This window comes from Kryptolebias marmoratus, linkage group LG6 (genome assembly GCF_001649575.2).
Source record: "Kryptolebias marmoratus isolate JLee-2015 linkage group LG6, ASM164957v2, whole genome shotgun sequence".
NCBI classification, from domain to species: domain Eukaryota; kingdom Metazoa; phylum Chordata; class Actinopteri; order Cyprinodontiformes; family Rivulidae; genus Kryptolebias; species Kryptolebias marmoratus.
This window is the reverse complement of record NC_051435.1, coordinates 18,934,622-18,946,953: the sequence shown is the minus strand read 5'-3', so window position 1 is coordinate 18,946,953 and position 12,332 is coordinate 18,934,622. Positions and strand designations below refer to the sequence as shown.

General features: G+C 44.3%; 1 protein-coding gene across 1 annotated transcript in view; it reads right to left on the bottom strand.

Annotated features, from left to right (window-relative positions):
- Positions 1-12,332, bottom strand: part of cntnap5a (contactin associated protein family member 5a) — a gene marked incomplete in the record, with an annotated part of 168,784 nt that overhangs the window by 76,357 nt on the left and 80,095 nt on the right. Inside the window, 2 exon segments of the mRNA XM_025004623.2 lie at positions 4,448-4,715; positions 10,031-10,174. Of these exon segments, the coding sequence (XP_024860391.1) occupies positions 4,448-4,715; positions 10,031-10,174 (412 nt within the window).

Genomic DNA, 12,332 nt, shown 5'->3' with positions numbered 1-12,332 from the left:
AAAACAAGCTAAAAGCAGCAGAACACAAGCTAAAAGCAACAAAACACAAGCTAAAAGCAGCTAAACAAGCTAAAAGCAGCAAAAGACCAGCTAAAAGCAGCAAAACAAGCTAAAAGCAGCAGAACACAAGCTAAAAGCAGCAAAACACAAGCTAAAAGCAGCAGAACACTTATTTTGTTAATGTGACATGTGGGACTGCTCTGTATTTAGGAGCTGCAGCTTCAGCCTTTACCTGACTGCTTCCATCTTAGACTTTAGTACATGTTTTTTTAATAATAAAAAGAGCTATGGCAACATCAGCCTCCAACGAGCAGCACCAGGAACGACCCCGAGCCGACCGGCGTTCTCAGACGCCGTGGGATTTTGGGGTTTATCAGCCCTAAGCTCCCCCCCCGCGTGCCCCGCCTCTTGTCTCGAGGTGAGGTCACGATCCAGGACATCCATCGTGGGGGGAAGGAAAGATTTTCCAGTCGCCGAAGGTGGCATCACCCATTCCTCTCACAGCAGCCAGGAACGTCGATATCCCGCCGTAATTAAGGAATTTACCCCCACTGCGCGGGTGCTGCACGTTTTCACACACAGATCCCCCCCCCCCCCGGACCAGTCTCGGGGATTCTCTCCCGCTCTTTGATGTGATAATGCTCGCCTTAGCCGCTCGAATTTGTAGCCACGACGCTATCGCAGCTTTAGCTCCATAATAATAATTTCAGCATGACCTCCAAATAAAACGAACAAAAAATCTACTGCAGGAATCCCAATGAAAGTGTTTTTTTTTCTCTCTTCTTCTCCTGTCAGATAACTTCTCGACTGGATTTCTTTGCCGGCTGTGAGAAGACTCCGGGTCCTCGAGGCGGATGTGTCCCAGCGCAGACAGGTAATCTAATGCCGCTTCAGGTAAATGATATAAAGTGGGGGGAGTGGGGGGGGATCTCTCCCTCAGCGCTCGTCCTTTCCGTCAATATTTCCCCGCCTGACCTCGGCAAACAATAACACTTATCTGCTCCTGGAAGATTGGATCCTTTTTCTTTTTTTTCGTGTAAAATAATCGAGAAGAAATCCAGTTTGTCGGGAGCAAAGCTGATAAAAGGAAGTTGGGAGAAGTTACATGATTCAGAGTTTGGTCTGCAGATGTTGACTCGGAGGGGAGGTGACGGGAGTCTCCTGTTTCGCCTCCTCACGAACAAACAAGCAGCCTGACTGAGCGAGAGCGGCCACGACGCGGGGGTTTGCTTTTAGGAAGAAAAACACAATTTTATTGGATGTTATTTTTGGTTTCTGGGGACCTTCTGTCTCCTTTCTCTGCAAATGACACGCTAATTGGGTCGTGAATGAAATGACACGTCAACCACATGTCACACGTTTTGTCGAGAGACAGGAAATCAGACAGCGCCTCTGACCGAAACTCAGCTGCATCACTGTTAAATCCTGGTCCTGGAGGGGCCGCCATCCTGCAGGTTTTAGTTGTCTCTCTGCTGGGACACAGGACATATTCTGCGAACACACGGACCGATAACGGCCCAGGTTTGGGGTGAAGATGTCAGCAGAAAGTCTGCCTCCCGGGGGACGACTCTCAGCTCCTGCCACACCACATTTCGGCTCATCATCTGTAAAACCGGCCACTTCTGTGTTTGCAGTAGACAGCTAGCTGCGGCGGCCATCTTGAATCACATAAACTCCAAAGGTTAATCAGTTGTAGATAGGCTACCAAAAACACGATCAAATGTTTTAGTACCCTTGATAAAATGTCAACGTTTTGTTCGTTTCCATACTTTGTAGTCGGCTAAATGACAGATTTTCTGGACTCTCCGCAGAGGTGAGTCCGTCTGCAGATGCAACAGATGTTGTCCAAGTCAGACGACAAGAAACGAGATTGCGTGTCTTCCCCCTTCGCGCCGTTTCTCCGGTGAAACTGAAACAGCTGAAAGAGGCTCATTAGCTCGTCTCGTGTTCGTTCGGCTTCTAACGAGCAGGAAGAAACAAAAAGGCAGACAGCTCGCCGCAGCCTCTCAGACAGGGTTAAAAAAACCACTTCCATTTCCAAACTCAACACGACGAGCTCAAATCTACTCCCGTCTTTTCCCTTCGCTTCTTTAGCAGCGATCAGGAAAAAACCCAAACCGAATCCAGCTTTAAGAAGTCAGGATTAAGGTCCTCGATGGAATATTTTGCTCGACTCCAACTTTTAGCGTTCCGAGTATGTGTTGGGAATGACTCTTAGCTACAAGCTCGCCAGATTTTAGCTCAATAGCTATAAAACCGACTGAATTGTAGCCATTTTTTTTGGTGTGTTTTCTAAGGTCAGTTGGCTGTGGCGGCCACCTTGACGTGGCCAAAAAGGTAATCAGCTGTAGATGTCTGTCCAATGATTGCTCCCCGAGAGGATCACAGGACGTGTTGCTGATTTTATATGTTACAGCGAGGCCGTCGCTCGGAGCCAAGGGCGCCTAATTTATTCCTTATTGTTGGTGACAATTATTTTTGATTAATTGCAAACCCAAATCAAGACAAAAACAAAAAAAAGGTGGAAAACAGTGAACAATTCTAATTAACAGCAACAAAAAAAAAAAAAACATTTCTCTCATTTAGTCTGAATATGTCATCATTCCAGACAGTATGAGTCCAATAAATGCAATTTGGTCTGATTAGCTCCACTTCATTCGGTGATTTACGTCCGTTCCTGCGCATCTGAGAAGGGGCAGGAAATGGGGGAAAAAAATTGTTTGTTTTTGTTTTGTTATTTAAAGGAGGTGTCAAAAAACGCTGGGATGGATTTGCAGGTTTTTAATCGCTGCAGTGCACGTTCAGGAACCGAAACTAGACGCTAATTAGGGATGGGAAGTGATTTTAGAACATCCAAAGACGGAATAAAAATAGGTGAATTTAAAGACTTGACGCGACCATCACAACCGTATTCTGGCTCCCGAAAAAAAAAGGAACTCCGAATCACAGTGTGTCTTTATCATTGTAGTTTATTTTGAAAGGATTATAAAGTGGAAACCACAGTCACGGGGTGAGTCATGCTCACCCTGTCCACGCTGATCTGGTGAAAATTAAAGAATGTAAAAAAAAAACATCCCTGCCTGCCTAGCAGAACTAGCAGCAGCATATGTCTATGCACCTGAAGCCCTTGTTTCATTCCAGGTTTGTTTTTTGTTTTTTTGTTTTCAGCTGAAGGATTCGGGGTGATTAAAGTGCCTATCCCTCACGCCACCAAGCTCCAGTCCCTCAGAAACGTCCGCATCGCACGTTGTCGTTCATCGCTGACGGATATTATCAGCGAAAAAAATCCACAACTGTGTGTGCAGCAACACCTGCTGCCTTCAGGAGCACATCTTTACCAAGGACATCCGTGAAGAAGAAAAAAAGCATGGCTGAGGAAAAGGGGGGGGGGGGAGTATATCCTTTGTTGTTGAAAACATCATCGTGCGAGCGCTGAGTCAGCGTTCATGTGACTGTTTCCTTCAGGACATTCTCACTATGACTTCAACTTTCGTACTTTTTGAATCATTTAACTTTATTCACGGTATCTGTTCTTACAGAAATGCACAGAGCTCGTCAAATACTTTATGAAACCTACTTAAGTACGCTTGCTTCATGTTTACCTTTTAGCTACTGTTTTGCTCATTTGAGCTTTTAGCTTACGTTTTCCTAATTCTAGTCTTTGTTTGCATGTTTAGCTTGTTTTAGCTTGTTTTAGCTTCTGTCTTGCTAACTTTTGTTTTTACTCCCTGATTCTCTAGTTGTATCTTTCCCATATGGTTTTACTCATTTTAGCTTCTAGCTGTCTCTTGCTGGCTTAGCTTTTAGCTTATGTTTTGCTACTTTTGGGTTTTGGTAATGTTAGCTTTCAACTTCTGCTGATTTTAGCTATTAGTTACTGTTCTACTTGTTGTAGCTTTTATCTACAGTTTTGCTAGTTGTACCTTATAGGTACTACTTTGGTAGGTTTAGCTTATTTTTGCTACTTTTAGCTTTTGTTAATTTAACTTTGCTGAATTTAGCTCCTAGTTAATGTTTCACCTGTTTTACCTTTCCTTAATGTTTTGCTAATTTTAGCTTCTAGCTACTTTTTTGATGGTTTAGCTTTTAGTTTATATTTTCATACTTTTAGCTTTTGTTATTGTTAGCATTTCACTTAGCTGATTTTAACTATTAGTTAGTTTCACTGGTTTTAGCTTCTAGCAACACTTTTGTCATTTTCAGCTTCTAGGTACCTTTTTGTTAACTTTAGCTTTAAGCGACTTTGTAGCTGTTTTCCTTTCATTAATTCATTTTTGCTACCTTAGAATTTTTGATTTGCAAGTTTTACATTTTATTCTGATGTTTTCAGCTCCGCAGCCCTTCGGCGCTCAGCGTTCTCACTGCATCACTTAAATGCAGTTCTTCATAGATGACAACGTTCAAACATAGTTCCACGTAAAAATCCGGGCGGCGTCTCCGGACTCACCTGCAGACACCTCTGACCTCTGCCGCCCGGCGCTGTGGAGGCTCAGGTGGAGCCAGCTGCCGCTGATCTGCAACTCCAGCTTCTGCGGGCTCGGGTTGAGCTGCACGGAGAGCAGGATCCCCTCGGGGTTCCAGGTCCGGAACTGGAAGCGGACGGAGAACTCCTCGGCGGCGGGAGCGGCAGACGGGAGCGACAGGACGCTGCTGCTGGAGCTCAGGAAGGTGCAGGCCACCATCTGGGGCGGCGAACACGAGAAGGTCACGTTTCCCTGCAGGGTTCAGAGAAACAAGAACGAGAGGAGGAAACGCAGATTTAGGAGGAGAGGCTGGTCTGGTGGGGAAAACTCCCCGTGGAACGTCTGGAGAACGGGACCTTATTTTAACCTGTTCTAGCCATGTTTGTAAAGGCTACGGTCCATCAACTGTGGCGTCCATTTTGAATTGGTTTGAGTTTTGTTAAAATCTCTCCTGTGGTTCATAAGGAAACTCCAGAAATTTATACATTCATTGATTACTTTATGGAAGGTTTTGTTTAAATTCAGCCAGAGGGACGCAACATATTTAGCTAACAATCAGGCAGAGTTGACTCTAACATCCATCCATCCATCCATCCATCCATCGTCTTTATCTGCTTTTCCCTTCCAAGTAACAAAACCACAAATACACACACAGACAGGCAAAAACATTATCACCTTCACTGGGGGAGAGATAGTAATCAGGTGATTGTGTGATATTTTGACCACGTAGCCAGTCCTAAACAAATTGTTTCAGTATTGGAGAATTCCACACATTTTATTGGACGAATCAGATCTTGGCGTTAGCTGGTAATATACGAAACTAGGCAGAAGAAAATGGCGGAAACCTAACCTAGAATGATGATAATAAAACTCTAAAAACAACTTTATTTACTTTTAAATGAATTCTGAGTAGTTTTTTTTTTTTTTTTTTCATTGACAGACAAAGCCAAAGAAGCGAGAGCCAGACTTTTTCTCCCCTAATGGTATCATTTTGGTGAACGTTTGAACTGTGGAAACAAAAACATCGCCTTCGGCTGCAGCGTTTCATTCCACGCAACATTTACATTTAATCTTAATTGGGTGTCGTCTGCAGTCAGACCCGAGCGGTTCTGCCTGCTGAGGTCAGACTCGTATCAGCCCCGCAGCCTGGGGGCCGGCGGCGGCAATCACAGCTCTCCAACTCTCAGCGTGATTTTCCCCGCCATTGACATTCCATTACAGCTTCCGTCATTCCCGTCTCCTCCGCCTCTGCCTCTGTTGTCAGTAAAGGGCCTTTTAATGCGGGCGGTTAGCGGCAGCGGGCGTCTCAGATGAGATGTGGCTTGTGGCTTCTCGGCGGAGCCACCTGATTGGTGTGGGGGGAGGAGGCCCTCCAAATGCACTCAGACTTGATCATACGGCAGCTCATGACGCAAGGAGAGAGCGCTTGTTTGTTCCCATTCCCACCTCTGACAATCTTCATTTAAATCGGGACAATCAAAAGTCATCGAAAATTTCAGAAAATTAGAAAAAAGGAACCAGCAGTCTGAGTTTAGGTCCACATTTCACCTGCCGGTCCACATTCTTGTCAGCCGCAGCTTTGAGTTTCACGTTAAGCTGCTAATATAAGAAAGGAAAATGGCGGACAATCATACTGTGTGTCTTCATTTACATCTACCGCTTTTAGTGACTCTTACTGAAAGAAATCCATATGGATGCACCTCTACAAGTGATCCAAGATGGCCGTCGCAGGCAACTGACTTTAGGGAGGACAATAAATGGCTATGCTCAACTAGTTTTAAAGAAAACGAGCTAAGATTTGGTGTGGTAGCAGCTGGTTGTCATCCCCGACACATACTCCAAGTACTACAAACTGACTGTTAGCAAAATATCTCACGAGCCACTTTACAGGTTTTAATGAAACTATCATCTACAAATCTTTTTTTGGCCTTTTCTTCCTTTCAGCGAATAATTTCGCTACTTCTAACCAACCTTTCGTGTCTTGGCTTTTCCCCAACCTTTTACCACTTTTAGGTTGATTTGAACTAAATAGAAGTACAAACATTCAGTTTTCCCGTTTGTCAGTGAACGTGCGTTAGGACACTTCGTTCCTTCAGATTAGCCTTTAAAAAAAAAAGAGGTGGGGTGAATTTAAAGCCCTGGGTTGATGGAGCCAATATGTGATCAATAAATTTCAAAGCGACTGCGACAGTTTTCAATCCGTGAGGCGGCGGGCTGTGCGGAGGGATGAGGCTTGATGAGGCAGGAAGATTTCTTCAAAAAGCCGATTCTTGTGACGCGCACCTTTCGCGCTTAAAAAAGGGACGTTAGAATAAACGTCAAAGTCCTTGGAAGTGACAGAGGTGATGGAGTTTTCGTCATCATAAATGGATGTATTGAAGTGAGTAAATACTTAGGAGGAGTGGCTGTGGGAGGTATATTTAATCACTGGCAGCCTGAACGATTTATTCCGGGATGTGTCAGGTGTTGAAAAAGTCGGGCTGATCCCTTTTAGCTTTCGGTGCGACTGTTAGAATAAGAAGAAAGCAGAACATGTCTGAAAAAGATCGTGCACAACGAGTAGCACTCACGGATGTGCTGTGAATGACAACAAAATTCAGCCCAATAGCTGTAAAAAAATGGCCGCGTTATCGTCATTTTTGTGTTGGCAGCCATCTTGAAATGAATTGGCTCCAAAAGGAACAGGTAAGCAGTTGTAGATGGATATCCAACAACTACTTCCTGATAGCTTCATTCAAATCTGTCCATTCGTCCGTGCCTTTGTCTCCTTCAGGCTCGACCACTGCGACTGTCTGTTTGTTGGAATCTCCAGAAAAAAAACTTTCAGAAGCTTCAGTAAAATCAAAACAGTGCAGCCAGGATTCTATCGAGAGCTCGTAAATTTGAACATTTGAACACCCGTTCTCCATAACCTTCACTGGCTTCCTGTCACCTACAGAATTCAGTACAAAATTGCTCTCATTACCCATCAGTGTTTAAACGGAACCTCACCGGACTATCTGAAGGACCTTCTCGTTCCATATTTATCCACCCGATCTCTACGATCACAGAACTGGAACCTGGAACTGGAAAAAGCTTTAAAGACTTTTTTTTTTGGAAGCAGGCCTAATCTGCCTCCACGTAATTTCATGATGATGATTTTATCACTGATTTTAGTTGCACGTTGTAGCACTTGGAGATTTTTGTTAATGAAAAGCGTTTTTTTTTGGCGTTTTGGAGCTTGCTCTGGCAGCCATCTTTTGCATTGTGTCGAGTCCAAAAGTTAGTCAGCTGCTCTGCAAAGTTTCGTTAAAAGCTGCTCATTGTTTCACGACGTACTTTGGCAACAGACGAGCAGGCAGACACAGACACGGTCCAAAACCGTCAAGCGCTCAGCTTTCACCTTCGGGCGGCGAGCGATGGAAAAAGTTAAAAGATCTTCTCCCTGAACTGAAACGAAACCGGCGAGCCCAGAGGTTAGCGTGCCACTCCACGAGGCCACACGCTTCTCCACACTGTTAGGCTCCCGTCGGGTTCGTCTCCGCGGAGACTCCGGCCCCGTTACAGAACGACACGCGTTACTGAAACACCCTCCCCTGGAATTACACTCAGCCGCAGTATACGACTGCCGAATTAAATCGTTAACAGTGTGATTTTTCTCCTCCAGCATCCGTCGCCCACTCCCTCCCGCTCGCCCACACATGAGCTCATTCGGCATTTTTCTCTCTTCTCATATCATTACATCAGTTTCCCTTCGTAGAAGACGTGTGCTGCGCCGAGAGATAAGCAGCGCCAGGCTTAAGGGAAGGGGGGGCTGCCTCACATCTCTGAGCTTTTAAGGGCGTTAAATGACTTCGGGAAGAGAAGCAACAGCCAGTGACACGATTTAGACCGAGTTAAAAAGTCATTTGGACTGACTCCTCCTGGATCTGAACCTCCTTCACCAGCAGCACCCGAGCGACAGCTCCACGTGTTAGCGCTAATATCACTTTATCACACGTATTAGTCGACGAGTTACAAGTCCTGTTATTCAATTTAGAAGAAAATGGCATTTTGGAAAAAGTAAAATCACTAAGGATTTTGTCAGAAACACGGCTCCGCTGGAGTTTCTCTTGAGCGTGGATCCATTTTAGTTCTTTTACCCTTCGTCGGGTCCAACTAATCGTTTACAAAGATCAGTCCCTCCAGGATTTCGCGGGCATTTTTTGTGATCGTTGCGGGCTAAAATGCCTGATTTCGCGGGGCATTTTCCTAAAAGTTGCGTTTTTTTTTTTTTTACCAAAATCAATAAAAAAAAACATAACTTTTAATATATAAACCCAAAATACTTCCTAGTTTTGTAAGATAATTACCAACAAACATTGACATTCTCAAAAGGTGCTTTATTTGAGAACTTTGATAGCTTATAAACTGACATTCGTGACCATTTCTGGATTGTCCCTGGTCTGCAGCTCTCCTCACGTGTTTTGCAGACACACAGTGTTTGTCGATGCATTTATGTTTGATGATTACACTACAGGACGTGCAATACAGCTTCCCCCCACTCTCGTGCAGCTGGGTAGGAAACTGGTTTGCGACCGCAGTGAAGTTAGTTTTAAGTTGGATATTGGATATTCGCCCTCCACGGCGTCTAGCTCACGGCTGACCCGAAACAGGAACGCTAATGGTTCTGCCATAAGGTTCCATTGAATTAACAACAAAATAAAAGATTGTCTTTGGTTTAACCATTGCAGTTAAAAAAACAAACAAAAACGTACCCCCTTTTTTATTTTTGCAATTGTCGTTTTTCTAATTTTGTTTTAAAAACGGAAAAACAAAAAAACATTCTTGTTTTGTTTATGCAATTTTATTTTGAAACAAAAAGAAACAAACAAAGAACGAACCATACATGGATTAGAATTGGCTAAGTTTTTTCAATTTTTGTATTCTTTAAGACTGACTCCTAAAGTTACTTGTAGATATTAATCCAATGATTACTTTCTGAAAACTATTATTATCGCCCACCGCCATTGAAGGCAGTGGTCGATAATAAACGGTGACTATCAGGATTGGTGGTAATGGAGACGAACCCAGAACGCAGACTCATATTAAAAAAGAAACTAATTTATGAAACAAATACGATAAGCAAAGCAAAGGGCTGTCGAGGCAGCAACACAAAAACAAAAACTAACTCTAAGAACTCAAATAGGAACCAAACAACCAAGACAGGACCGGGAACATACAGAAACGCACAATGAGCCAGCAGAGAAGTGGAGTAAATGACCGGGTTTTAAACACAGTGGGCACAGGTGTGGGGTAATCATTGCTGACAGGTGGAGGTGGGCGTGGCAGACAACCAAGTGTCGACTGAGGGGGAGAATGGAAAAACACAGGAAACAGAGAAAGCACTAAAATAAAGATATCAAACAAAAACCAAGAAAAACACAAAGAAAACCCCAAAAACCTCACAATGACATGAACAAGAATGAGAAAATTTGGAAAATACATTTCTGAATTTTACAGTAGAGCATGTTCGCAGAGTTCAGATGACTACAAAAGCGAACCGACACAAAATTGTCTACGAGTGGAACAAAATGGGGGTAACTCACCACGCTGTGTATCTGTGGCTTGCGTCTCTTTGCCAGGTCTATGACGTTGATCCCGTTGTAGTAGAGGTTCTCCATGCAGCCCAGGAAGTTCTTCCTCAGGAAGGTTCCAGGTTTACCAGGAAGAGGGATGCCTCCAAAACTCAGCTGGGATGACGGGAGAGCAAAGGATCGTCACCACGAGCAGGGGGAGTGATCTTTCCTTTTCATGCCAGATGAATGAACACTCAGGCCCAGATTCACTATTGGTCTGCGTGGCTTTTTTTTTGCGGACGCGATTTAGAGCTTTCCGCGTCCGTCTAATTCCCAAAGCTCTCGCCGGGTGACCTTTGTGCCTCCACTTTGGCTGTCAACCACACACCATCAGCGCACATTTACCGTCAAATATTGATCGGTCTCCTGAGAGCTGGTGGACACCGTCTCTGCACGGCTGCTTTCACGAGAAGACCAGAGATGTTTGGATCCATCCACCGATGGACGTCAGACATTATTGTATCTACAAATGAATGATTTGGACTTAACGAACTGAAATGGAAGCCACTGTAGTTCATACAGTCCTTCATCTGATCAGAAGGGGAGATCGCCAAGACGGAACATTTTTCTCTTCCTGTCACTTTTGTTGCCGATGTGTTTGTGACAGACATTGAAAGTGTGCAGCAAGAACAACAGAATTCTGCTGCAAGACTGGTGTATACTGACGTATAATTAGAGCTACTTTCTTTATAAACATGACAGAGCACATTTATGAAGAAATAACGACCTGCAGATCAATAAAAATGACTCTCTGTTATTATTTATTGTGATAAAAGTGGCTGTAGTTAAATTTAAAGCTTGTTTCTTGTATCTCAGGTATGGTGCTTCTGTTGTGAAAGTGCTACAAGTAGGATGTTTTATTTTATTTGTTAGCCCACCCACCCAGTGTCCCCGCCAGCCGCCACTGATAGTGAATCTGAGCTTGCGAGTTTTTCTGTAATGGAAAAGCAGCGCTACTGTGACCTGGATGCCGAATGCGGGCGTACGTTCGTTTCTGCATGAGGAGCCGAGCCAGTTACTCAGCAAAGTGAGAGAACGTTGCCGACTCGCCGCCGCACCCGAAGCCGGGGGACTCCACCGCCGCTGTGAAGTTGATTACATGGTTCAGTGTGCATCTGCTCGATCAGACTGCATCCGAGATGCCCACCGTCACACGCCGGGCCACCGCCGCTGTCCTCCATCGACAGCAGTTTCTAAAACCCCGTTAACCAGACGCGCCGTAGTTCTGCGTCCTGGGCTGTGGGGAGTCCCGACCTCAGCCCCCAAAAAACAGCCGGACTCGACCTGGATTGCCGGGAGCAAACCTCAGCAGCGATCAGCAGCCGGTTTTATTACAATAACAGGTTTTTAACAGTTGTGTCCAAACCAAAAAAAAAAAAAAAAAAACATTAACAGAGACTTGAAACTCAACCACTGATGTACCTAAACAGCTAAAAAACAATTAAATGAGGAAAACCCACCGAGAACATCTCTGACTGCTACGTGGAGCGCGCAGAGACAAGCTGCTCTGCTGTGAAAACAAATCCCAAATCTCAACAGTACTTAGACCCATCGATGAATATTAAAACGACTTGGAGCAAAACTTTCCTCGCAAAAACATTAAAAGCTTCATTTTGTGTTTTGAAACTGCAGTGAATTTCCTGTACAACAGAAACATGCTCTGTTGTTGTTATAATGAGTAGTAGTCTATAATAATCAGTGAAGATAAGGCGTAATTAAAGGTCCAGCATTCCTTAAATGATCACTTATCTCCAATGAAATCAATCCATTCGACTTCACAGATGTTGCTGAAGTTTCAAACCGCATCAACAAATCACTAAGCACAAGAACAGATTAAAAAAAAACACACCGACATGAACCTACTGGAAGAGGTTAGGTACCGGTGGGGAAACGCGGGACGTCGGCGCCGTTTGGCTCTTGTAGTGCGTTTCTGAAATGTTAGCGGTGACCCAAACGTAGCTGCAGCTGCCGCTATCCAAGAATATTTTGAGTCACGACGTACGTATAAGGTGTCACTGGACACGCTCAGGATTAATCACGAAATTTGAGGTTTTCTTTGACCACCCGTTGGAAGGTGGGGTCCAGCAGTGGCCAGAATTCTTTACAGAATTCTGCAGGGAAGCCATCGGGTCCTGGAGCTTTTAGCTGCTTCGTGGAGTTCACTAGCTGCTAAAGGTAGCTCCAAAACCTGTTGCTGTTGCTCGTTTAATGTAAGAAGATGAACTTCATTTAGAAATCCATCTGTCGATATTGGAAGGATCAGTATCTTTTG